General features: G+C 41.4%; 1 protein-coding gene across 5 annotated transcripts in view; it reads left to right on the top strand.

The window, feature by feature from the left end:
• XRRA1 (X-ray radiation resistance associated 1) overlaps positions 1 to 27,133 on the top strand; it is a 99,625-nt gene that overhangs the window by 54,170 nt on the left and 18,322 nt on the right. For all 5 annotated transcript variants that reach the window (XM_027083391.1, XM_027083389.1, XM_027083388.1 and 2 more), the window contains 2 exons: positions 13,919 to 13,959; positions 16,833 to 16,958. In XM_027083391.1, coding sequence (XP_026939192.1) covers positions 13,919 to 13,959; positions 16,833 to 16,958 — 167 coding nt within the window. The remainder of the gene's footprint in view (positions 1 to 13,918; positions 13,960 to 16,832; positions 16,959 to 27,133) is intronic.

Below are 27,133 nucleotides of genomic sequence, written 5' to 3'. Positions count from 1 at the left end.
CCTCAGTACAAATAGCTCAATTTTGTTTCTTTTTATGGCTGAGTAATATTCCATTGTATATATGTGCCACATCTTCTTTATCCATTCATCCGATGATGGACACTTAGGTTGTTTCCATCTCCGGGCTATTGTAAATAGAGCTGCAATGAACATTTTGGTACATGACTCTTTTTGAATTATGGTTTTCTCAGGGTATATGCCCAGTAGTGGGATTGCTGGGTCATATGGTGGTTCTATTTGTAGTTTTTTAAGGAACCTCCATACTGTTCTCCATAGTGGCGGTACCAATTCACATTCCCACCAGCAGTGCAAGAGTGTTCCCTTTTCTCCACACCCTCTCCAACATTTATTGTTTCTAGATATTTTGATGATGACCATTCTGACTGGTGTGAGATGATATCTCATTGTAGTTTTGATTTGCATTTCTCTAATGATTAATGATGTTGAGCATTCCTTCATGTGTTTGTTGGCGGTCTGTATATCTTCTTTGGAGAAATGTCTGTTTAGGTCTTCTGCCCATTTTTGGATTGGGTTGGTTTTTTTTTGTTATTGAGCTGCATGAGCTGCTTGTAAATTTTGGAAATTAATCCTTTGTCAGTTGCTTCATTTGCAAATATTTTCTCCCATTCTGAGGGTAGTCTTTTGGTCTTGTTTATGGTTTCCTTTGCTGTGCAAAAGCTTTGAAGTTTCATTAGGTCCTATTTGTTTATTTTTGTTTTTATTTCCATTTCTCTGGGAGGTGGGTCAGAAAGGATCTTGCTGTGATTTATGTCATAGAGTGTTCTGCCTATGTTTTCCTCTAAGAGTTTGATAGTTTCTGGCCTTACATTTAGGTCTTTAATCCATTTTGAGCTTATTTTTGTGTATGGTGTTAGGGAGTGATCTAATCTCATACTTTTACATGTACCTGTCCAGTTTTCCCAGCACCACTTATTGAAGAGGCTGTCCTTTCTCCACTGTACATTCCTGCCTCCTTTATCAAAGATAAGGTGACCATATGTGCGTGGGTTTATGTCTGGGCTTTCTATCCTGTTCCATTGATCTATCTTTCTGTTTTTGTGCCAGTACCATACTGTTTTGATTACTGTAGCTTTGTAGTATAGTCTGAAGTCAGGGAGCCTGATTCCTCCAGCTCTGGTTTTCATTCTCAAGATTCCTTTGGCTGTTCAGGGTCTTTTGTGTTTCCATACAAATTGTGAAAGTTTTTGTTGTAGTTTGTGAAAAATGCCAGTGGTAGTTTGATAGGGATTGCATGGAATCTGTAGATTGCTTTGGGAAGTAGAGTCATTTTCACAATGTTGATTCTTCCAATCCAAGAGCATGGTATATCTCTCCATCTATTTGTATCGTCTTTAATTTCTTTCATCAGTGTCTTATAATTTTCTGCATACAGGTCTTTTGTCTCGTTAGGTAGGTTTATTCCTAGATATTTAATTCTTTTTGTTGCAGTGGTAAATGGGAGTGTTTTCTTGATTTCACGTTCAGATTTTTCATCATTAGTGTATAGGAATGCCAGAGATTTTGTGCATTAATTTTGTATCCTGCAACTTTACTAAATTCACTGATTAGCTGTAGTAGTTTTCTGGTAGCATCTTTAGGATTCTCTATGTATAGTATCATGTCTTCTGCAAATAGTGACAGCTTTACTTCTTTTTTTCTGATTTGGATTCCTTTTAATTCCTTTTCTTCTCTGATTGCTGTAGGTAAAACATCCAAAACTATGTTGAACAAGAGTGGTGACAGTGGGCAACCTTGTCTTGTTCCTGATCTTAGTGGAAATGCTTTCAGTTTTTCACCATTGAGGACGATGTTGCCTGTGGGTTTGTCATATATGGCCTTTATTATGTTGAGGAAAGTTCCCTCTATGCCTACTTTCTGCAGGGTTTTTATCATAAATCAGTGTTGAATTTTGTCGAAAGCTTTCTCTGCATCTATTGAGATTATCATATGGTTGTTCTCCTTCAATTTGTTAATATGGTATATCAGGTTGATTGATTTGCGTATATTGAAGAATCCTTGCATTCCTGGAATAAACCCCACTTGATCATAGTGTATGATCCTTTTAATGTGCTGTTGGATTCTGTTTGCTAGTATTTTGTTGAGGATTTTTGCATCTATGTTCATCAGTGATATTGGCCTGTAGTTTTCTTTCTTTGTGACATCCTTGTCTGGTTTTGGTATTAGGGTGATGGTGGCCTCGTAGAATGAATTTGGGAGTGTTCCTCCCTCTGCTATATTTTGGAAGAGTTTGAGAAGGATAGGTGTTAGCTCTTCTCTAAATGTTTGATAGAATTTGCCTGTGAAGGCATCTGGTCCTGGGCTTTTGTTTGTTGGAAGATTTTTTATCACAGTTTCGATTTCAGTGCTTGTGATTGGTCTGTTCATATTTTCTATTTCTTCCTGATTCAGTCTTGGCAGGTTGTGCCTTTCTAAGAACTTTTCCATTTCTTCCAAATGGTTGTCCATTTTATTGGCATAGAGTTGCTTGTAGTAATCTCTCATGATCTTTTGTATTTCTGCAGTGTCAGTTGTTACTTCTCCTTTTTCATTTCTAATTCTATTGATTTGAATCTTCTCCCTTTTTTTCTTGATGAGTCTGGCTAATGGTTTATCAATTTTATTTATCTTCTCAAAGCACCAGCATTTAGTTTTATTGATCTTGCTATCGTTTCCTTCATTTCTTTTTCATTTATTTCTGATCTGATTTTTATGATTTCTTTCCTTCTGCTAACTTTGGGTTTTTTTTGTTCTTCATTCTCTAATTGCTTTAGGTGCAAGGTTAGGTTCTTTATTCGAGATGTGTCCTGTTTCTTAAGGTAGGCTTATATTGCTATAAACTTCCCTCTTAGAATTGCTTTTGCTGCATCCCCTAGATTATGGGTCATCGTGTCTCCACTGTCATTTGTTTCTAGGTATTTTTTTATTTCCTCTTTGATTTCTTCAGTGATCTCTTGATCATTTAGTAGTGTATTGTTTAGCCTCCATGTGTTTGTATTTTTTACAGATCTTTTCCTGTAATTGATATCTAGTCTCAAAGCGTTGTGGTCGTAAAGGATACTTGATACAATTTCAATTTTCTTAAATTTACCAAGTCTTGATTTGTGACCCAAGATATGATCTATCCTGGAGAATGTTCCATGAGCACTTGAGAAAAATGTGTATTCTGTTGTTTTTGGATGGAATGTCCTATAAATATCAATTAAGTCCATCTCGTTTAATGTATCATTTAAAGCTTGTGTTTCCTTATTTTTTTCATTTTGGATGATCTGTCCATTGGTGAAAATGGGGTGTTAAAGTCCCCTACTATGAATGTGTTACTGTCGATTTCCCCTTTTATGGCTGTTAGTACTTGCCTTATGTATTGAGGTGCTCCTATGTTGGGTGCATAAATATTTACAATTGTTATATCTTCTTCTTGGATCGATCCCTTGATCATTATGTAATGTCCTTCTTTGTCTCTTCTAATAGTCTTTATTTTAAAGTCTATTTTGTCTGATATGAGAATTGCTACCCCAGCTTTCTCTTGGTTTCCATTTGCCTGGAATATCTTTTTCCATCCCCTTACTTTCAGTCTGTATGTGTCTCTAGGTCTGAAGTGGGTCTCTTGTAGAGAGCAAATATATGGGTCTTGTTTTTGTATCCATTCAGCCAATCTGTGTCTTTTGGTGGGAGCATTTAGTCCATTTACATTTAAGGTAATTATCGATATGTATGTTCCTATTCCCACTTTCTTAATTGTTTTGGGTTCATTATTGTAGGTCTTTTCCTTCTCTTGTGTTTCTTGCCTGGAGAAGTTCCTTTAGCAGTTGTTGTAGAGCTGGTTTGGTAGTGCTGAACTCTCTCAGCTTTTGCTTGTCTGTAAAGGTTTTAATTTCTCCATCAAATCTGAATGAGATCCTTGCTGGGTAGAGTCATCTTGGTTGCAGGTTTTTCTCCTTCATCACTTTCAATATGTCCTGCCAGTCCCTTCTGGCTTGCAGAGTTTCTGCTGAAAGATCAGCTGTTAACCTTATGGGGATTCCCTTGTGTGTTATTTGTTGTTTTTCCCTTGCTGCTTTTAATATGCTTTCTTTGTATTTAATTTTTGACAGTTTGATTAATATGTGTCTTGGCGTATTTCTCGTTGGATTTATCCTGTATGGGACTCTCTGTGCTTCCTGGACTTGATTAACTATTTCCTTTCCCATATTAGGGAAGTTTTCAACTATAATCTCTTCAAATATTTTCTCAGTCCCTTTCTTTTTCTCTTCTTCTGGAACCCCTATAATTCGAATGTTGATTTATTTAATGTTGTCCCGGAGGTCTCTGAGACTGTCCTCAGTTCTTTTCATTCTTTTTTCTTTATTCTGCTCTGCAGTAGTTATTTCCACTATTGTATCTTCCAGGTCACTTATCCGTTCTTCTGCCTCAGTTATTCTGCTATTGATCCCATCTAGAGTCTTTTTCATTTCATTTATTGTGTTGTTCATCATTGTTTGTTTCATCTTTAGTTTTTCTAGGTCCTTGTTAAATGCTTCTTGCATTTTGTCTATTCTATTTCCAAGATTTTGGATCTTCTTTACTATCATTTTCTGAATTCTTTTTCAGGCAGATTGCCTATTTCCTCTTCATTTGTTAGGTCTGGTGGGTTTTTATCTTGCTCCTTCATCTGCAGTGTGTTTTTCTGTCTTCTCATTTTGCTTATGTTACTGTGTTTGGGGTCTCATTTTTGCAGGCTGCAGGTTCGTAGTTCCCGTTGTTTTTGGTGTCTGTCCCCAGTGGCTAAGGTTGGTTCAGTGGGTTGTGTAGGCTTCCTGGTGGAGGGGACTAGTGCCTGTGTTCTTGTGGATGAAGCTGGATCTTGTCTTTCTGGTGGGCAGGTCCACGTCTGGTGGTGTGTTTTGGGGTGTCTGTGGACTTATTATGATTTTAGGCAGCCTCTCTGCTAATGGGTGGGGTTGTGTCCCTGTCTTGCTAGTTGTTTGGCATAGGTTGTCCAGCACCGTAGCTTGCTGGTTGTTGAGTGAAGCTGGTTGCTGGTGTTGAGATGGAGATCTCTGGGAGCTTTTCGCCGTTTGATATTATGTGGAGCTGGGAGGTCTCTTGTGGACCAGTGTCCTGAAGTTGGCTCTCCCACCTCAGAGGCACAGCACTGACTCCTGGCCGCAGCACCAAGAGCCTTTCATTCACATGGCTCCTTAATTTGGGATGATTCGTTGTGTATTCATGTATTCCACAGATGCAGGGTACATCAAGTTGATTGTGGAGCTTTATTCCGCTGCTTCTGAGGCTGCTGGGAGAGATTTCCGTTTCTCTTCTTTGTTCTCACAGCTCCCAGGGGCTCAGCTTTGGATTTGGCCCCGCCTCTGTGTGTAGGTCGCTGGAGGGCCTCTGTTCTTCCCTCAGAGAGGACCGGGTTAAAGGAGCTGCTGATTCAGGGGCTCTGGCTCACTCAGGCCGGGGGTAGGGAGGGGCACGGAGTGTGGGGCGAGCCTGCGACGGCAGAGGCCAGCGTGACCTTGCACCAGCCTGAGGCTCACCGTGCGTTCCTCTGGGGAAGTTGTCCCTGGATCACGGGACCCTGGCAGTGGTGGGCTGCACAGGCTCCCTGGAAGGGGGGTTGTGGATAGTGACCTGTGCTCGCCCACAGGCTTCTTGTTGGCGGCAGCAGCAGCCTTAGCGTCTCATGCCCGTCTCTGGGGTCCGCGCTTTTAGCCGTGGCTCGCACCCGACTCTGGAGCTCTTTTAAGCAGCGTTCTTAATCCCCTCTCCTCGTGCACCAGTTAACCAAGAGGGAAGAAAAAGTCTCTTGCCTCTTTGGCAGGTCCAGACTTTTCCCCGGACTCCCTCCCCCCTAGCCGTGGCACACTAACCCCCTGCAGGCTGTGTTCTCTCCGCCAACCCCAGTCCTCTCCCTGCGCTCTGACCCGAAGCCCGAGCCTCAGCTCCCAGCCCCGCCCGCCCCGGCAGGGGAGCAGACAAGCCTCTTGGACTGGGGTGGGGAGTGCTGGTCGGCACCAATCCTCTATGTGGGAATCTCCCCGCTTTGCCCCCCGCACCCCTGTTGCTGAGCTGTCCTCCGCATCTCCGAAGCTTTTCCCCTCCGCCACCTGCAGTCTCTGCCCGCGAAGGGGCTTCCTAGTGTGTGGAAACCTTTCCTCCTTCACAGCTCCCTCCCACTGGTGCAGGTCCCGTCCCTATCCTTTTGTCTCTGTTTATTCATTTTTCTTTTTCCCTACCCAGGTACGTGGGGGGTTTCTTGCCTTTTGGGAGGTCTGAGGTCTTCTGCCAGTGTTCAGTAGGTGTTCTGTAGGAGTTGTTCCACGTGTAGATGTATTTCTGGTGTATCTGTGGGGAGGAAGGTGATCTCCGCTTCTTACTCTTCCGCCATCTTTCTTCTTGTTTTTTTTTTGAGGAAGGCCTGTATTGCTATGAACTTTCCTCTAAACTGCTTTGATGCATCCCGTGGATTTTGTATGGTTGTGTTTTCATTGTCGTTTATCTTGAGATATTTTTTATTTCCTCTTTGATTTTACTGTCGGCCCATTGTTTTTTTAATAGCATGTTGTTTAGTTTCCGTGTAATTGCTTTTTTCTCATTTTTCTTTCTGTGGTTGATTTCTAGTTTCATGCTGTTGTGGTCAGAAAGGATGCTTGAAATAATTTGTATTCTCTTACATTTGTTGATGCTTGTTTCGTGAACTAGTATGTGATTTATCCTGGAGAATGTTCCCTGTGCACTTGAAAAGAATGTGTATTCTGGTTTTTTTGGATGTAGTGTCCTGTAGATATCAATGAAATCTAACTGTCCTATTGTGTCATTTAGGATCTCTGTTGCCTTATTGATTTTCTGTCTGGAAGATCTGTCCATTGATGTCAGTGGGGTGTTAAAGTCTCCTACTATTATTGTACTACCATCAATTTCTCCCTTTATGTCTGTTAGTATTTGTTTTATGTATTTAGGTGCTCCTATTTTGGGTGCATATATGTTAACAAGTGTAATATCCTCTTCTTGTATTGATCCTTTTATCATGATATAGCATCCTTTGTCTTTTTTTGTGGCCTTAGTTTTAAAGTCTATTTTGTCTCATATGAGTATTGCTACCCCTGCTTTCATGTCATTGCATGAAATATCTTTTTCCATCCCCTCACTTTCCATCTGTATGTGTCTTTCACCCTAAAGTGGGTCTCCTGTAGGCAGCATATTGTAGGTTCTTGTTTTATTATCCAATCTGCCACTCTATGTCTTTTGATTGGAGCATTTAGTCCATTGACATTTAAAGTAATTATTGATAAGTATGTATTTACTGCCATTTAAAATCTTATTTTCAAGTCAGTTTTGTATTTCTTCTTTGTTCCTTTCTTCTTCTTTTTGTTTTCCTTTTGTAGTTTGATGACTTTCTTTTGTATTATGCTTGAGTTCCTTTCTTTTTAGCTTTTGTGAATCTATTGTATGTTTTCATTTGTGGTTACCCTGGTTTTCAAGTATGTTAATCCATATCTACTTGCTTTAGACTGGTGGTCATATAAGCTCAAACACATTCTAAAAGATCTAGATTTTCTTACTCCCCTCCCCAACATTTCATGATTTTGATGTCCTATTTTACATCTTCATGTTTATCCTTTTGCTGTTCACTGTAGTTATAATTGCTTTCATATAATTTGGTTGTTTTTTTTTAATCTATATACTGGCTTATTTAAGTGATCTTCAGTCCTTTTATATATTTACCTTTTCTATTGTGATTTTCCCTTTCCTATATGTTCTTGCTTCTTTTCTGTTTAGAGAAAATCTTTCAATATTTCTTTTAAGATATGTTTAGTATTGCTGTATTCTTCTAGTTTTTGCTTATCTGAGAAATTTTTTATCTATTCTTCTACTCTAAGTGATAATCTTGCTGGGTAGTGTATCCTAGGTTACAGGTTTTTCCCTTTCAGTACTTTGAATATATCTTGCCACTCCCTTTTGGCCTGCAAAGTTTCTGTAGAGAAATTAGCTGATGGCCTTGTGGGGTTTCCCTTGTAACTGACTTTGTTTTTCTTTTGCTGCCTTTAGAATCTTCTCTTTAACTTTAAATTTTGCCATTTTAATTATGGTATGTCTTGGAGTAGGTCTGTTGGGGTTCATCTTGTTTGGGACCCTCTGTGCTTCCTATACCTGGATATCTGTTTCCTTCTTTAGGTTTGGGAAGTTTTCAGCCATAATTTCTTCAAATACATTTTAAATCTCCTTTCTCTTTCTTCTTCTGAGATTCCTATTATGCATATATTGGCATGCTTTATATTATCTCATAGATCTCATATGTTGCTTTCATTTTTTTTTCTGTTGTCTTTCTGTCTGCTGTTCTGATTGGGTGGATTGCTGTTACTCTACCTTCCAGATCACTTATTTGTTCTATTGCATTATTTGACCTGCTATTCATCGCCTTTAACTCAGTTTTCATCTCAGCAATTGAGTTATCTAATTTTGATTGGCTCCTCTTTATAGTTTCTAGTTCCCTGTTACAGTGATCCACATTTCTATTCATAGCCCTTCTTAATTCCTTCAGGATTTTTATTACCTCCTTTTTGAACTCAGGGTCTGGTAGACTGCAGAGGTCTGTTTCATTGTTTTCTTTCAGGGGATTTCTCTTGTTCTTTTAATTGGGAATAATTCCTCTGCTTTTTCATTTTTCTTGTATATCTCAGACTTTATGAATTTAGGAGAAACAGTTATCTACTGTGGTCTTGAAGGGCTGTTTTCGTGTGGGAGCCTCCCTGTGTAGCCTGCTTGTGTCCAATATTTTTGGTACGAGGGCTGTGTTTAGTATGGATGCCTGCCACATCTTTCCTAAGGGTCTGCTGGCCTTTGTCCCCATGATAGAGGGGGTGCGTTTGGTGTTGTGGTGACCAGAGCCTGCACTGGATATTAGGCGGGGCCTCCTCTTTGCTCTTTGGTTGTCTCAGCCCTGTTGGGGGCAGGGTCTGCTCCCCAGCTGTTGGAGTAGAAGCCCCCAGATCCGGTTCTAAGCTGTGGTGTGAGGTAAGTGGGACTGGAGTGCTCCTACTGGGAAAAGAGCCACTGAGTGTTCTTCCCTAGGAGCTGTCTGCCAGAACGTGTGATTCTATGATGCCACCCGCCACCCTGTGTGAGTGCCCACAAAGATCACTGTTGCTGGCATTGTCCTGGGTGGTCGCCTCTGCTTAGGAGCTCCGGTGTTCAGCTCAGAGGTCCCTTAGGCATTCATGTGCCCTCACAAAGCCGCTGGCGCATAAACCTGCAGGAGCTGTGTCCCCTAAGCCCACAGATAGTCAGTTCAGATGGCCCTTAGGCCTGTGTGTCCTGGCCCCCAAACCCGCCAGTGAGAACCCACCAGAGCTGCATCCCAGGCACCAGCAGTGGGATTGCCGGTAATCAGCTCAGACATCCCTCAGGCGTGCATCTGCCCATGGGCCCACCAAGTGCACAGAACCTGCAGCAACCAGAGCCACACCTGCTGTGAGCACGCTGACAATAAGTCTGCTGTGGTGGACCCATTCCCCTCCTTTCCCGTGTTGACAGTGGGGCTCCTCTGCTGGACTCACGTTCTGTCCTGCATGTGCCCCCAGTTGTGGGCTGGGCCATGCTCCAGGTGCTTCGGGCTGTCTCCGCACAGCCAAACGTAGTCCTTTCCTGGGGTCTGTTCTCTGAAGCCCAAGTTTCAGCACCCAATACACACACCAGCAGGCGCGTGTCTCGGGCTGGGAAATGCAGCAGCATGGCCAGGACCATCTGTGCTGGTCAGTCTCTACACTGTGGGGCTGCAGGCCAGCTCCCACACTCTCCTCTCGGGGCTCTGAATCTCCTTGTCTGTCCTGGCAGACCCCCCAGCTGGTGAAGGAGGTTCCCAGGGTAAGGGAAGCTTTCCTCTTTCACAGCTCCCTCCCAAGCGTGCAGGTCCCATCCCAATTCCTCTTCTTCTCCCTTTTCCTTTGCTCCTGCCTGGCTACATGGGGATCTTTCTTGCAGCTTTGGTTGTATGAGATCTTCTGCCAGCTTTTAGTAGGTATTCTGTGAGAACTGTTGTGGGAGCAGGTGAGCTCCATGTCCCTCTGCTCCACCATCTTGATTTCCTTCTCCATATGTTTTCTATTTACCATGTTTTTTTCCTTCTTTTGTGCCTCCTGTGAGCACTGAATGAGTTTTCTTTTAATTCTACTTTTTCCCTAGTTGTTTAAAGTTGTACATCTCATTTCCATTTCAGTAGTTACCCTAGACCTTTTAATCCACATATTTAAACTCACCTTTGTCTATCAATACCTAGAATCAACCAAATTCAAGTGTTATTCTTTAATAAGAAAAAAATCTTAATATATGTTTACCTACTCCACCCTACCCCATCACTTCCCATAAAGTAATAAACACTAATAATGATTTGAGTGGTTTTAATTTTTTTTAATTACACATCAGCAGTTACACTGAAAGATTGAACTCTTAGTTTTACTTACTTCTGTACTCACCACAGCTGCTCATATCTCAGATTTTCCTCCTTCTTACATTCCCTTTTGTGTGTCTGTGTATAACTTAGGAGCAGAGAGTTGATTTAATAATAAAACTCAGGGTATTCCCTGGTGGTGCAGTGGTTGAGAGCCCACCTGCTGATGCAGGGGACACGGGTTTGTGCCCCGGTCCGGGAAGATCCCACATGCTACAGAGCGGCTGGGCCCGTGAGCCATGGCCGCTGAGCCTGCACATCCGGAGCCTGTGCTTCGCAATGGGAGAGGCCACAACAGTGAGAGGCCCGTGTACCACAAAAAATAATAATAATAATAAAATTCAGGTTATTAGCACTTTAACCATTAGTCTTTATAAAGCTCCTCTTGCCCTATTTTATTTTTTCTCCTTCATTCTTAATCCCTACCCCCATTTCCTATTTTCATGTAAGTATCTGGTTTTTTTGCTAGATATATTTTCCTGGATATGTGGATGTATCTTGTAAAGTATATATTATTTTGTGTGTAATGTGTTTTTAGTTTATATAATGGTAATATGCTGTTGAGCTCATTCTGTTACTTAAGTTTTTTCACTCAGCGCTGTTTTTAAGATTGTTCTTATTGCTGTATGCCCATCCAGTTCTTTCCTTTTATCTAATGCATAATATTCCACACTATGCTCTAACCACACTTTAATTCATCTATTCCCTTGCTAATGGACACCTAGGTCGCCTACCTTGTGTATGTTTCTTGCATATACCTCTGTGCCAGAGTTTTTCTGGAATATTTACCTAGGAGTGGTTTTGTTGTATCACAGAATATATATATATAAGTAGTTTAAATAAGGGCCACCTGGTGGTTCTTCAAAATGGTGGCTCTAGTGTACACTCACACCAGTAGTACATCAGGGTTTCTGTTTCCTTACAACCTTGCCTGCACTTGATATTCCCCAACTTTTTAATTGTTCTAAGTTTTGTTATTTTGTAGGTATAAAGTGATATTTCATTGTTTTAAATTCCATTTTTCTAAATATTTTTGATGTTAAGTATTTCTTCATTTACTTAGCCATTTGGTTTTCAACTTTTATGAATTGCTATTTCATATCCCTTGATAGTTTTAATATTTTCAATTTCTTCTTTTATTCTGTCATCACCTGTCTGTTTACTTCATCTGTAATGGTAGAGATGACATTTTGAAGAGAAGTTCTTAATTTTGATTTACCTAAATGTATTAGTTTGCTAAGACTGCCGTAACAGAATACCATAGGCTGTTTGTTTTAAACAACAGATATTTATTTTCTCATGGTTCTGGAGTCTAGAAGTCCAAGATCAAGGTGTTGTCAGATTTGGTTTCTTTTGAGGGCTTTCTTCTTGGCTTATAGAAGGCTACCTTCTAGCTGTATCCTCATTTGGTCCTCCCTCTGTCTGAATTGTTTATGTCCTAATCTACTCTTCTTACAAGGAGACCTTTCATATTGAATTAGGGCTATCCTAATGACCTTATTAACCTTAATTACCTCTTTAAAGGCACTGTTTCCAAATACAACCACATTCTGTGGTACTAGGGGTTAGGACTTCAACATGTGAATTGGCGATGGGGGGTGGGGGTTGGTGGGGAATGACACAGTTCAGTCCATCGCACCAGATCTATACAATTTTATCTTATGGTTTATGCCTTGGGTTCTTGTTTGAGAAGTATCTCCCTTTCTCATAGTCACAAAGATAGTTTCCTATTCTGTATTTCTTTTCATTTTGCTGTTTGAATGATTCTTTCAAAGAGGGTTTGCATAGAGTAGATTTTTCTCAGCCCATAAAATATCCAAAATTACCTTTATTTTGTTATCATACTTGAATGCTAGTTTGCTGAATAGAGAGCTCTAGCCTTAAAATAATTTTTACTGAAAACTTTGAAGATATTACTCCATTGCCTTCTAAATCCATTGCTGCCAATGAGAAGTCTGACACTAATCTGATTCCCATCCCTTTGTAGGAAACCTATTTTTGCTCCCTGGAATCTCTTAAGATTTCCATTTTTTCCTTTGGAAATTTGAGTAAGATGCATCTGGGTGTGCAGTTCTTTTTTGTTTATCCTGTTAGATACTTTGTATTCTTTCCAAGATGGTTTCTGTCATCTTGGAAAAATTTTCTTATCCCCTTTCCATTCTCCATTTTATGAATTAGCTCTTCAAGTGGGTCTTTTCTTCTGTACAACACATTTATTAAATCTTTTATTTGATTATCATACTTTAAAATTACAGAATTATTAATAGTTTCTCTTGCATAATGACTGATTTTGTTCTAGAATGAAATAGCCTTTTGAATTCCTTAGAGGACACTAATTATTTAAAGTTTTATTCTTTTGGTTAAATTTTGTTTGTTTCAGATGCTAGTTCTTCTTTTATATTTCATAACTTTCTTTCATATTGTTAATTTTCCTCAGACATTAGGAAGTGCTTGATTGTGCATCTTTCTCTTGAACAGTCTCCAGTCTGAAACTTAGAATGCACGTTCTGGTTTCTGGAGTTGCTTCCTGTAATTTTGGGGAGGGCCAGGACATGAGTTTGGATAGAGTGCACCTCAGTTCATCTTTCTAGATATGGGGGCTCTCTATCTGCCCAGAAGATCACTGCTTAGCACCTACACTTGTGACCACGGCCCATCTCTCAGCTAACTCCTACTTTGTTCCTTGCACAAACCTTTCCCAAATTCCTTTCAGACCCTTGTCATAGGAGTTGTTTATGCTGTGTGATGTTCCACCCATACTATTGCTTATTTCATTTAAATGTAACCTTCTCTGCCTAATATCATTAACATGTGGAAGGGATCCCATTAGTCAGGGCAAAGGTGAGTGGTCCCTGCACAGGATCCAGTCCCAGCAGATGCTTTGCCTTATTAGGTTGAACTGAGCTCTTTATTGACTCATCTTAGTCTGATGATCTCAAGAATGAAATCACTCTGCAGTCTCCTCCTTAGTTACTTATCTCTCCTGAATTCACTGTCTTAACACACTCTATTTATACTAATATAACAAATAGTATTTTCAAATCCTCTGACAGACTATCTTTTATATACATTTTTCTCTTCTAAGACAGTTGGTTTGCCTTCTGACCAATACTGACTGCCCAACAGTTCTGAGGCTCGAAAGAGCTTGCATGTTGCAAAGTCAGGAAGAAGGTCAGTGTGGCTGAAATATAGTGAGTGAGGGGCAGGGTAGCATGAGATAAGATTAGAGAAGTAGGCAGGGGCCAGATCAGGCAGGACCTCAAAAGCCTGGCCAAGGGGTTTGAATTTTTTTCTAAGCGCAAAGGGCTTATTACCTGACACATGTCACAGCTGTTCCTCTTCCCAGTTAGCACTGAAGCTCAGGGCCAATGAGTACTCCCTCTAGGAGGTACCCTGCTGCATACAATGGGTGGTAGACCCAGACCCTGGCCTCTCCGGGGGTCAGTTAGTGCTCTCACCAACCTTCATTCTGTTTCTCTTCTGTTTCAGAGGTTGTGTTCTCATCTTATCCTGGATTTTCAACCTCAGAGGTAGGAACTGCCTACTTTATATTTGCATCCTTGAGTCAAAACATTAATTTTAATAAACAAAAATAGGTTAATGGAGCCATGAGAGGCATTTACATATATAACACTGAGGAGGCCCATTCACTGATCCGACCATGTTCCAGGCACTAAGCTGGCCTATGGAGATGCAGCAGCGGACTCAACAGACAGGTCCCAGACCTCACACTGCCCACAGACTAGCTTCCATTGGTCTCAGATGCTGTTCAGTAGTAATGGTTGCTACCTCACGTGATCAAGCTGGCATTGAAGTGAGGCTGCCACCAGGATGAAGCCCAATAGCTTCCTAACAAGAGACCCTGCCCGAAAGCTAGAGTGAAAAAGAAAAACAAAAAAACCCCAAAGCTAGAGTGATCCTGGCTAAACACACCACCATCCGGGGTCTAATCCTTGGTGTCACAGGCTTGGCATCTTCTGTTGTCTTTTCATCCTGGACTTCTTTACAGCATGGTGGCATCAGGGTTCCAAGAGAGCAAGGCTCTGAAATTCAAACAATGGCATTTTCTGTTGGTCAAAGAAAGTCATAGGGCCAGTATATTCCTGCAGTACAATTCTGATGCTAGTTACCTGGAATTAGCATGTGTCCCACAAGTTAAGGGCACAGTCCCCAATAAGACTGCCCTCACTTCAGACACTAGCTGCAAGTTTGGGGGTCCCCAGGCTACTTGACCTACTGGCAATAAATTCTAAAGTTCCAGTGACCCCCTCGGGTTCAATAATTTGCTAGAACGACTCATAGATAGAACTCAGGAGAGCACTATACTTACAATCACAGTTTGACTATAAAGGATACAAATCAGGACGAGCCAAATAAAAAGACACATAATGAGGGCTGGGAGGGTTCGAAACACAGAGCCTCTTTGCCCTCTTACTGTGGAATGAGAGTGTGTCACCCTCCCAGCACATCTGATGTGTTCACCAACCAGGAAGCTCACTTGAGTCTCAGTGTTCAGAGCTTTCATTGGAGTTTCATTACATAGCCACAATTGATCGAACCATTGGCCACATGATTGAACTCAGTTTCTAGCCCCTCTCCCTTCCCCAGAGGTCAGGCTGGCTCAAACTCCAATCCTCTGATCACACGGTTGTCTTTATAGTATGGCCAGCTGCCATCCTAAGTCATCTCATTAGCGTGAACTCGGGTATGATCCAAGGGTCATGCATAACAAAGACATTCCTATCACTCAGGAGATTCCAAGGGTTTTAGAAGGTCAGTGCCAAGAACCCAAGACAAAGACCAGACAAATTCTTTATTATACAGCAGCCAGTCTAGTTTCAAGGGATTAAGAGATACAGACTCCACGTCTGAATGGGAGGAGCAGCAAGGTCACACAAGCGCATGCATAAGGGATAGAGGGGCTTGTGGCCACAGAATTAGGTTGCTTAGTGCTCAGATCCCAACTGTGTGGCATCTGAGAATGTAGAGAGTGAGTTGAATGGTTGAAACATTTAGCGGCCTCTCTATCACTGTCAGATACATCCCACTCTAAGACAGGGCCCTTTCTGTCCCCGGCAGAGCCAGTCATGCCCTCAGATCAGGACATTCCGGCCCCCTGGACAGGGCTAGGTAACCCCCAAGCCTGTCTGGCTTTTTCTTCTCTGTGCTCCAGTCTGATTTGCCCACTTTGGCTCACACAGCCTCGCTCCGGGTAGGGAATTGCACAGTTGAGGAGATACCTTACCAGACCACCACCACATTCCACTCAGCCTCTTGGAGATTGCATTCGGATTTCCTTGCGAGGAGAGTTCCCAAGCACCGCCACTGGTTTTTGTTTTACTGTCACCCATGACTTATCCGTCTCACTTGTGGCTGTACAAGTTGGACCCCAGGAGAGGACAAAAATACTTGGCCAACAGTAGGTGCTCCAGGGACTTCCCCAGCGGTCCAGTTGTTAAGATTCTGCCTTCCAGCACAGGAGGCGTGGGTTTGATCCCTGGTCAGGGAGCTAAGATCCCACATGCCATGGGGTGTGGCCAAAAACTTAATAAATAAATAAATAAATAAATAAAAAGGAATTGCTGTAAAAAAAAAAAAAAAGTAGGTGCTCCACAAATGGTCATTAAATGAGCAAAGGAAATTTAAGTGACTTGCTCGAGATTACACAGCAATTAATGGAGCTTAGATGAATCTAGTTCATCTGAACCCAGTCATTAGCCCAGCATCTACCCTGGTTAGATGGTTAATCCAGCGACTTCCACTTTCTACTTGATCAAACATGTTGACCCTAAGGCAGGCTGAGGTGTGCTGAGAGACCATGACTGACGCTGCAAGTGAGCCAGATGCACTGGCCACACCCAGGCCCCACAGCCTGCCGGAAATTGTCCAGGACTTAGCTGTCGTTTTATCTCGGAACTAAGAGCCTCCACTGTAGGATGTGGACTAGCCCATCAGAGCAGGTGTTCAAGGCTCAGGTCACTCCTGCTCTGTCTCCTCACTAGGAAAAGTCCCCTTAACAATGCAAGCCCTGCCCTTTCACCTTCTGGAGAAATTTTAACCCAACCGTATAGAGGGGCAAGTTCAGGATAAGCCACTATAGGGCAGAAAGTGAGAGGTGAGAGCAAAGAGCCTCAGCAGTGGTGCACTGCTGTATTGTACTTTGGCTTCAGAGAACTTGAAACTGGAACTTTGCGTACCAGAGAACTAGCTCACCATGTGACATAGGAAACTTGGAGCCAGAACTCTGGGCCCTTGATGACATCGCCCCTTATGACCCTGGATGTCTCTTTTGACCCAGCCTCTCTAGAATGGTCATTCTATCCACCACACTCCCTAGGAAGGGTCTGTTGGCCCACTTCTTATCACCAGGGCACTTTGACTTTGACTTTCTTTTCCTTCTAAGACAACCAAGGTATGTGCGCTTCCTCCCATATTCGAGATTCTTCCCGTGAAGTCACTGAAAGCGAGGAACCAGACGCTGGCCCTGCCCTTCCCAGAGCTGAGGTACCTTAGCCTGGCCTACAACAAGGTGACTCTCTGCTTCTCTACCTCTTTCCTCAGGGGCACAGACGGGAGGGTGGGGTGTGAGCTGCTCTGGCCTGAAAGCTAACCCTCCCGTTCCCTTCATCAACAGTATGCAGGCTCAGGAATTCTCAGGGTGGGGGGAAGCAGAGGGCATGCAGGCCAAGGCAGGAGTCCATCCATTCAGTCACAGATATTGATGTAACACTTAACATGTGCCAGGCTCTGTGCCAGGCACTGGGGATACAGGTGTGCAAAGAAAGATTCAGCCTCTGAATCTGAAGACTGATACTGGACAAATAATCACAATATAAGACTGCTCAGTGTCATGAAGACATTCACAGTGCTATGAAGTATGTGACAGGGCAGGGGGTCTTACCTAATATTTGGGATCAGGGAAGGTTCTCTGCAGAGTGGTGTTTAAGCTGAGATGGGAATCAGTGAGTTTATTGAGGTGAAGACTGAGGGTAGAGTGAAGTGAGAAATGTTCTAGCCTAAGGGAGCAGCAGATGTAAAGTCCATGGGACAGATTTAACATGTGTTTCCTTAACATGTTTTTGTTTTTTAATTTATTTATTTATTTATTTATGGCTGTGTTGGGTCGTCGTTGCTGCACACGGGCTTTCTTTTAGTTGCGGCAAGTGGGGGCTACTCTTCGTTGCGGTGGGTGGACTTCTCTTGTTGAGCATGGGCTCTAGGTGCACGGGCTTTGGTAGTTGTGGCGCATGGGCTCAGTAGTTGTGGCTCGTGGGCTTAGCTGCTCCACGGCATGTGGAATCTTCCTGGACCAGGGCTCAAACCCGTGTCCCCTGCATTGGCAGGCGGATTCTTAACCACTGTGCCACCAGGGAAGCCCCCCCTTAACATGTTTTATGTTAACATATTTTTCCAACAGCTATGTCCTATAAAACTTCCAGTAAACCCCACTAATTGAGCCCTACTCAGGTGTGAAATGCAGGCAACTTTTAAGGTACTCTGCTTACATTCCTTCTGAGGCAAGTGGTTAGTACAGCCAACCTTCCTGGGTGTTTTCTTCTAAGAGTTATAATTTTAGCTGTAACATTTAGGTCTTTGATCCTTTTTTTTTTTTTTTTTTTTTGCGGTACGCGGGCCTCTCACTGCTGTGGCCTTTCCCGCTGCAGAGCACAGGCTCCAGACGCACAGGCCCAGTGGCCATGGCTCACGGGCCCAGCCGCTCCACGGCATGTGGGATCCTCCCGGACCGGAGCATGAACCCACGTCCCCTGCATCAGCAGGCGGACTCCCAACCACTGCGCCACCAGGGAAGCCCAGGTCTTTGATCCATTTTGAGTTAATCTTTATATATGGTGCGAGATAGGGGTCCGGCTTCATTCTTTTGTATGTGGATATGCAGTTTTCTCAAAACCATTTATTTTTTTAAATAAATTTATTTATTTATATTTGGCTGCATTGGATCTTCGTTGCTGTGCACGGGCTTTCTCTAGTGGCAGCTAGCGGGGGCTACTCTTTGTTTTGGTGCGCAGGCTTCTCATTGTGGTGGCTTCTCTTGTTGTGGAGCATGGGCTCTAGGCACGCAGGCTTCAGTAGTTGTGGCTCGCGGGCTCTAGAGCGCAGGCTCAGTAGTTGTGGCGCACGGGCTTAGTTGCTCCACAGCATGTGTGATCTTCCCGGACCAGGGCTCAAACCCATGTCCCCTGCATTGGCAGGCAGATTCTTAACCACTGCACCACCAGGGAAGTCCTTCAACACCATTATTGGAAAGACTGTTCTTTCCCCATTGAGTGGTCTGCTCACCCTTGTTGAAAATCAGTGGATCATAGATGTATTATGGGTCCTCCTTTCATTCTTTTTTTTTTTTTAATTTATTTATTTATTTTTGGCTGTGTTGGGTTTTCGTTGCTGCGCGCGGGCTTTTCTCTAGTTGGGGCGAATGGGGGCTACTCTTCACTGTGGTGCACAGGCCTCTCATTGTGGTGGCCTCTCCTGCTGCAGAGCATGGGCCCCAGGCACACGGGCCTCAGTAGCTGCGGCACACGGGCTCAGTAGTTGTGGCTTGTGGGCTCTAGAGCACAGGCTCAGTAGCTGTGGCGCACGGGCTCAGCTGCTCCATGGCATGTGGGATCCTCCCGGACCAGGGCTCGAACCCATGTCTCCTGCACTGGCAGGCGGATTCCTAACCACTGTGCCACCAGGGAAGCCCCCTCCTTTCATTCTTGAAACTGGTAAGTTGTGTCTTTTATTGATCCAAAGTAGTTAGAAGTTATCCCTTTTATGGACTTAAAAAAAAAAAAAAAACACTAAGCTAGGTGCTGGTTTCTTTGGATTTCTCTGTAGTCTGTTTTCCATTTCATTGATTTCTGCTCATAACTTTATTTCTGTCCTACTCACAATGAGCTTAATTGGCTCTTCTTTTTCTAGATTCATAAATAGTATAATATTAGATCATTGATTTAGACCTTTCTTCTTTTTAATATAAGCGTGTACAGCTATAAATATCTTCTTTAAGCACTGTTGGAGCTGCATCCTACAAATTGTGTCATGATTTTCATTCAATTAAAATATTTATATTTTTTTATGATTTCTTCTTTGACTTTGGGTTGTTTAGAAGTGAGTTGTTTTATTTCCAAATATATGGGGATCTTCTAGATAACTTACATTTGTTGAGTTCTAATTTAATTCTATTGTGGCCAGATAACATAATCTGTAAGATTTCATTCTTCTGAAATTTATTTAAACTTATTTTATGGTCCATCCTATATTCTAGCTTGGTGAACACTCTGTGTGCACTTAGAAAAAAATGTATATTCTGCAGTTTTGGGGGATAGTGTTCTATAAATATCAACTAAGTTAAGGTGGTTGGTGGTGTCACTTAGATCTTTTATGTACTATTGTTTTATGTGTTCTATTAATTATTGAGAGCAGTATGCTAAAATCTCCAGCCATGATTGTGGATTTATTTCTCCCTTTAGTTCTGTCAGTTTTTGCTGCATGTATTTTGAAGCTCTACCCTTGGGTACATTTTCATTTAGAATTTTTATATCTATTTGATGTGTTTATCCTTTTGTTATTATGACTTGTCTTCCTTTGCCTCTAATAATACTCCTTGTTTTAATGTCTATTTTGTCTGATTTTAGTATAGATGGACAGCTCTCTTATGCTTACTGTTTGCATGGTGTATCGTTCTTTCCTTTTACTTTCAACCTATTTATAACTTTGTATTTAAAGTGTATCTCACTGAGACAGCATATAGTTGGTTCTTGCTGGGATGCTGGAGCATTTTCTCAGCATTCCTGCTCTATCCTCATCTTGCAGCCTTTTCTGTGTTCCTACACCTCAGAGGGTTTATCTCCACACTCTTGTTCCTCCCCCAGCAGTGACTGCTTTCACTTGTTAGTTAGTGCTTGCTAGTCTGATGGTAGGGTACCAGTGGGAGGGCCCAACCCCTGTCTTAAGTAGGCCCTGGGTTCCTGTGTCTCAAGGATGTACCCTTCTCAGGGGTCCTACCCCTGTCCCAGCAGTAGGCGACTTCTAATGAAATGGGCCAGGTTGAATTCCTCCCCTACCACAGGAGTAGCAGGTTTTAATTTTTTCCCTCCCCAGATGCAGGGCCCTGGGCCCAACAGGGTTTGTTGACCTTCCTCAGCAGCTTCAGGCTTTTGTTCACTAGGGAGCAGGGTTGGCAGGGCTTCCTGCCTTTCCTACAGTGGCAGCTGCTCTCCTCCTCCAGACCTACACCCCAAGGAAGGCTTTCTCCAGTCTCCCTCACTGTGTCCAGTCTTTTGCCTACAAGTGGGCGTGAATTCCCCTTGTGTCTGCAGCTCTCAGGAGTTCTATTCTCCTACTGTAGCCCACACTTGGCCTTTAGCAGTTCATTAAAAATTTTAGCTGACTTCTTAAATACTTAAATGCCACTCATCATCTTTTCCTCCCACGTTCTGCCACAGGTGAGCCAGGGTCCGTGTCCCATCCCTCCTTGGAGGTGCCCTACTTTCCTTATATTTCAGGCCACTTGATTGCCCTGAGACCTTAGCTCTCTGTTGCACTCAAGAAAAGTTGTGCAGGTGTAGGTTATTCAGTTTTTATATTGTTGTTAGGAGGTGAGCAGCAGTCTTTCCTGTTTTCTACATTTCACTTGAGTTTTTAAACATTTTTCTTTATGAGAGTTACCCCCTTACATATATCTTTTTGTCTGTGATCAGTTGTCTACTGCCAGAATGTAGGTTCTTTTGCGAGCTGTGACTTTGTTTTGCTTACAACTATTTCATCATCTTTTCAAATAGCACCTGATACATGTTAGGTGCTCAGTATGTTTGTGAGATGAATGAGTGATGTTCTGATCATGTCAAGGAGTACTCAGGCAACCTGTGTTGAAATTAATATTCAATTTATTAAAGTTAAAAATTTTAAAACCAGTTATGCCTTCAAACAGAATTTATATACATCTAGAATATTCACTTAGAAATCTAGTAATTTTTGTGCCAAAAGTAAAATAATCACTTTGACTCCACCTTTAACTAATATTTACTTACTTCATAAGTTTGACTATTAAGTTATATTCACCCTAACCCAATGAAAAATTGGGCAGAAATTTCAAGGTGTCATTGGAATCTGAATTTATTTCCAGGGGCATTAAACTCACCTTATAAGGAACAAGCTAACCTGATGGTCAAATTCTGCTTACAATAATCAGCCAGAATCCTAAGCCTATATCTTTCAGCTGGGACTTAATTTCACAGAAAATATGGCACACGTGCCCTGGGTATCATTCAACTTTCCACCAGTATTTTTTTTAATAAATTTATTTATTTATATTTTTGGCTGCGTTGGGTCTTCCTTGCTGCGTGCGGTAGTTGCGGTGAGTGGGGGCTACTCTTCGTTGCGGTGCGCGGGCTTTTCACTGCGGTGGCTTCTTCTCTTGTTGTGGAGCACGGGCTCTAGGCGTGTAGGTTTCAGTAGTTGTGGCACGCGGGCTCAGTAGTTGTGGTTCACGGGCTCTAGAGTGCAGGCTCAGTAGTTGTGGCGCACAGGCTTTGGCGCACGGGCTTAGCTGCTCCGCGGCATGTGGGATCTTCCCAGACCAGGGCTCGAACCCATGTCCCCTGCATTGGCAGGCGGATTCTTAACCACTTCGCCATGAGGGAAGTCCCTCCACGAGTTTTAATTGTAACCTTCTTCAACTTTTTAGCTACCTGATTTGGATGGATGTAATTTTGCATCCTGACAAAATTAAATTCTCCATCTCCCATTTTGTGGTGACTGCTTCTTGACTACTTGATTTGCACAAAAGTGACTCTGCACCCTCTTCAACCATCATCATATAGTCATTTATCAACACATATTAGGTTTCTTTGTAGATTCATCTTTCTTCCCTCTTTTTCTACAGTCTAGATAAGAAGTCAGCAAAACTTTTCTGTAAAAGAGACAGATAGTAAATATATTACTCTGTCACAACTAGTCAGCTCTGCCCTTGTAGCACAAAAGGCAATACATAAGTGAATGAGCATGTCAGTGTTCTAATGAAACCTTATTAAACAGACAGGGACCCAGATTTTGGCCAACAGGCTATATCTGCTGACCCTGGTTTTTGTATATTCTTTGGCTAAGAGTGATACTTACATTTTTAAATGGTTGAAAAAAATCAAAAGAAGAATAATACTTCATGACCCATGAAAATTATGTGAAATTCAAATTTCAGAGTCCATAAATAAAGTTTTGTTGGAAAACTTATTTACTTATGAATTGTCTATGGCTGCTTTTGTGCTACAACAGCAAAGTTGAATAGTTGCAACAGAGACCGTATGGCCTGCAAAGTCTAAAACATTTATCTGGCCTCTGACAGAAAAGGTTTGCTGACCTCTGGTCTAGATGATCAAATGTGAAAGTCCTTCAAGGCCTACTTTGAGTCCCTTTTCTCCTCTTACTCTGTGTTTTCTCCCGAGGCTGGCTTCACATACCCATTGCCCATGACCAATGCCTCACAAACTTATAAATCCTTTATACCTGAGACCAGTGTATCTACTGTCTACTTGAATTTCTACTTGGAGATCTAAAAGGCACCTCCAAAAACACATATCCAAAGTGAATTAATGATCTTATCAATTCAAAAATGGATGTTCTTCCATGATTCCATATCGTTGTCAATAGCTGAGTTACTTGAGCTATTGACTCCGTTCAGGTACTTGAGCCAAAACCTGGTTGTCATCTTTGATACTTCTCTCTCCTGTACATCCCTCCTCCCCACCCATATCTAATCCAAGTCCTGTCAAATTTAAGTCTCCATATTTCTGTTTTTTATGGAATTATAGTTGATTTACAATATTGTGTTAGTTTCAGGTGTATAGCATAGTGATTCAATATTTTTGCAGGTTATATTCCATTATAGGTTATTACAAGACTGAGTATAATTCCCTGTGCTATACAGTATATCCTTGTTGCTTATCTATTTTATATATAATAGTTTATATTTCTTAATCCCATACCCCTAATTTGTCCTGCTTCACTCTCTTCTTTGGTAACCACAAGTTTGTTTTCTGTGAGTCTGTTTCTGTTTTGTATATACATTTATTTATATTATTTTTTAGATTCCAGTATAAGTGATATCATACAGCATTTGTCTTTCTCTAACTTATTTCACTAAATGTAATATTTTCTAGGTCTATCCATGTTGCTGCAAATGGCATTATTTCATTTTCCTTATAGCTGAGTAATACCACCAGTTTACATTCCCACCAATAGTATACGAGGGTTCCCTTTTCTCCACATCTTCTCCAACATTTGTTATTGGTAGACTTTTTTTTAATATTTGTAATTATTTATTTATTTATTTATTTATTTATTTATTTATTTATTTATGGCTGTGTTGGGTCTTCGTTGCTGCACGCAGGCTTTCTCTAGTTGCAGTGAGCAGGGGCTACTGTTCGTTGTGGTGCACGGGCTTCTCATAGTGGTGGCTTCTCTTGTTGCAGAGCATGGGCTCTAGGCATGCAGGCTTCAGTAGTTGTGGCTCACTGGCTCTAGAGCACAGGCTTAGTAGTTGCGGTGCACGGGCTTAGTTGCTCTGCAGCATGTGGGGTCTTCCCAGACCAGGCTTGAACCTACGTCCCCTGCATTGGCAGGCAGATTCTTAACCACTGCGCCACCAGGGAAGTCCCATGGTAGACTTTTTGATGATAGCCATTCTGACAGATGTAAGGTGATATCTCATTGTTTTGATTTGCATTACTCTATTAGCGATGTTGAGCATATTTCATGTGACTGTTGGCCATCTGTGTGTCTTTGGAAAAATATCTATTCAAATCTTCTGCCCAGTTTTCAATTGGATTATTTGGGGTTTTTTGATAATGAGTTGTATGAGCTGTTTGTATGTTTTAGATATTAACCCCTTGTTAGTTGAATCATTTGCAAATATTTTCCCCCATTCCACAGATTGCCTTTTTGCTTTGTCAGTGGTTTCCTTTGCTATGCAGAAGCTTTTAAGTTTTATTAGGTCCCATCTGTTTATTTTTGCTCTTATTTCTTTTGCCTTAGGAAAGTGACGCAAAAAAATACTGCTATAATTTATGTCAAAGAGTGTTCGGCCTATGTTCTCTTCTAGGACTTTTATGATTTCAGGTCTTACATTTAGGTGATTAAACCATTTTGAGTTTAGTTTTGTGTATGGTGTAAGAGAATGTTCTTTTTTTGGCTGCGCTGCGCAGCTTGCGGGATCTTAGTTCCCTGACCAGGGATTGAACCTGGGCTCTTGGCAGTGAAAGCATGGAGTCCTAAACACTGGACTGCCAGGGAGTTCCCAAGAGAATGTTCTAATATATATATATTTTTTTACATGTAGCTGTCCAGTTTTCCCAGCACCACTTACTGAGGAGACTGTCTTTTTTCCATTTATATTCTTGCCTCCTTTGTCATAGATTAATTGACCGTAGGTGTGTGGCTTTATTTCTCAGTTTTTTATTCTGTTCCATTGATGTATGTGTCTGTTTTTGTGTCAACACCATGCTGTTTTTGATTACTATATAGCTTTATAGTATAGTCTGAAGTCTGGGAGGGTTATACCTCCAGCTTTGTTCTTTTCCTCGGGACTGCTTTGGCAATTCTGGGTCTTTTGTGTATTTTAGTATTATTTCTTCTAGTTCTCTGGAAAAAGTAATGGGTATTTTGATAGGGATTGCATTAAATATGTAGATTGCTTTGGGTAGTATGGCCATTTTAACAATACTAAAATCTTCCTATCCTCCAGCATGGGATATCTTTCCATTTCATTGAATCATCTTTAATTTCCTTCATCCATGTTTTACAGTTTTCCAAATAGAGGCTTTCACTTCCTTGGATAAGTTTATTCCTAGGTATTTTTGGATGTGATTAAAAAATTTTTTTAATTGAAATATAGTTGCTGTACAATATTATATGTTAGAGATGTACAATACAGTGATTCATAGTTTTTAAAGGTTGTACTCCATTTATAATTACTATAAAGTAATGTCTATATTCCCCGTGTTGTACAGTATATCCTTGGAACTTGTTTTGTACCTAATAGTTTGTACATCTTTCTTCTCTACGCCTATATTGCCCCTTCCCCCTTCCCTTTCCCCATTGGTCACCACTAGTTTGTTTTCTATATCTGTAAGTCTGCTTCTTTCTTATTATATTCACTAGTTTCCTGTATTTTTTAGATTCCAGAACTAAGTGATATCATACAGCATTTGTCTTTCTCTGACTTACTTCACTTAAAATAATACCCTCCAAGTCCATCCATGTTGCTGCAAATGGCAAGATTTCATTCTTTTTTATGGCTGAGTATTGGTCCATTGTGTGTGTGTGTGTGTGTGTGTGTGTGTATACCACGTCTTCTTTATCCATTCATCTGTTGATGGTCACTTAGGTTGCTTCCATGTCCTGCCAGTTGTAAACAATGCTGCTGTGAACACTGGGATGCATGTACCTTTTCAAATAAGTGCTTTTGTTTTTTTCAGATATTTACCCAGGAGTAGAATTGCTTGGTCAATGGTAGTTCTATTTTAAGTTTCTTGAGAAACCTCCATACTGTTTTCCACAGTGGCTGTACAGTTTACATTCCCGCCAACAGTGCATGAGGGTTGTCTTTTCTCCACATCCTCTCCAACAATTGTTATATTTGTGTTCTTTTTGATGATAGCCATTCTGAGAGGTTTGAGGTGATATCTCATTGTGGTTTTGATTTGCATTTCCCTAATGATTAGCAGTGTTCAGCATCTTTTCATGGGCCTGTTGGCCATCTGCATTTGCTCTTTAGAAAAATGTCTTCAGTTCTTCCGCCCATTTTTTAATCAGGCTGTTTGGTTTTTTTGATGTTGAGTTGTATGAGCTATTTATATATATATTGGATATTAATCCCTTATTGGTCATATCATTTTCTCCTACTCAGGAGGTTGTCTTTTCCTTTTTTCAATGGCTTCTATTGCTGTGCAAAAACTTTTAGGTTTAATTAGGTTCCATTTGTTTATTTTTGCATTTATTTCCTTTGGTTTAGGAAACAGATCCAAAAAAATATTGCTATGATTTATGTCAAAGACTGTTCTGCCTTTGTTTTCCTCTAAAAGTATTACAGTATCCAGTCTTACATTTAGGTCTTTAATCCATTTTGACTTTGTTTTTGTATATGGTGTTCGTGAACGTTTTAACTTCATTCTTTTAAGTTAGCTGTCCAGTTTTCCCAGTACCTCTTATTTGAAGAGATTATCGTTTCTCCATTGTATATTCTTGCCTCCTTTGTCATAGATTAATTGATCATAAGTGCATGTTTTTTTTCTGGACTCTCCCTACTGTTGCATTGATGTCTCTTTTTATGCCAGTACCATAATGTTTTGATTACATTGTAGCTTTGTAATATAGTCTGAAGTCAGGGAGCATGATTCGTCCAGATCTGTTATTCTTTATCAAGATTGTTTTGACTATTTGGGTTCTTTTGTGTTTCAATACAAATTTTAATATAGTTTGTTCTGGTTCTTTGAAAAATGCCGTTCATATTTTTTTGAATTTTAATATCCTTATTGGAGTTTAATTGCTTTACAATGTTGTGTTAGTTTCTGCTGTACAACACAGTGAATCAGCTATATGTATACATATATCCCTATATCCCCTCCCTCTTGAGTCTCCCTCCCACCCTCCCTATCCCACCCCTCTAGGTCATCAGAAGGCATCAAGCTGATCTCCCTGGGCTATGCA

This window comes from Aethalodelphis obliquidens, unplaced genomic scaffold (assembly GCF_003676395.1).
Source record: "Aethalodelphis obliquidens isolate GAN/ISIS:26980383/991018 unplaced genomic scaffold, ASM367639v1 scaffold50, whole genome shotgun sequence".
Lineage (NCBI taxonomy): Eukaryota > Metazoa > Chordata > Mammalia > Artiodactyla > Delphinidae > Aethalodelphis > Aethalodelphis obliquidens.
Note: the sequence above shows the minus strand (reverse complement) of the source record. Positions and strands in the feature narration are given on the sequence as shown.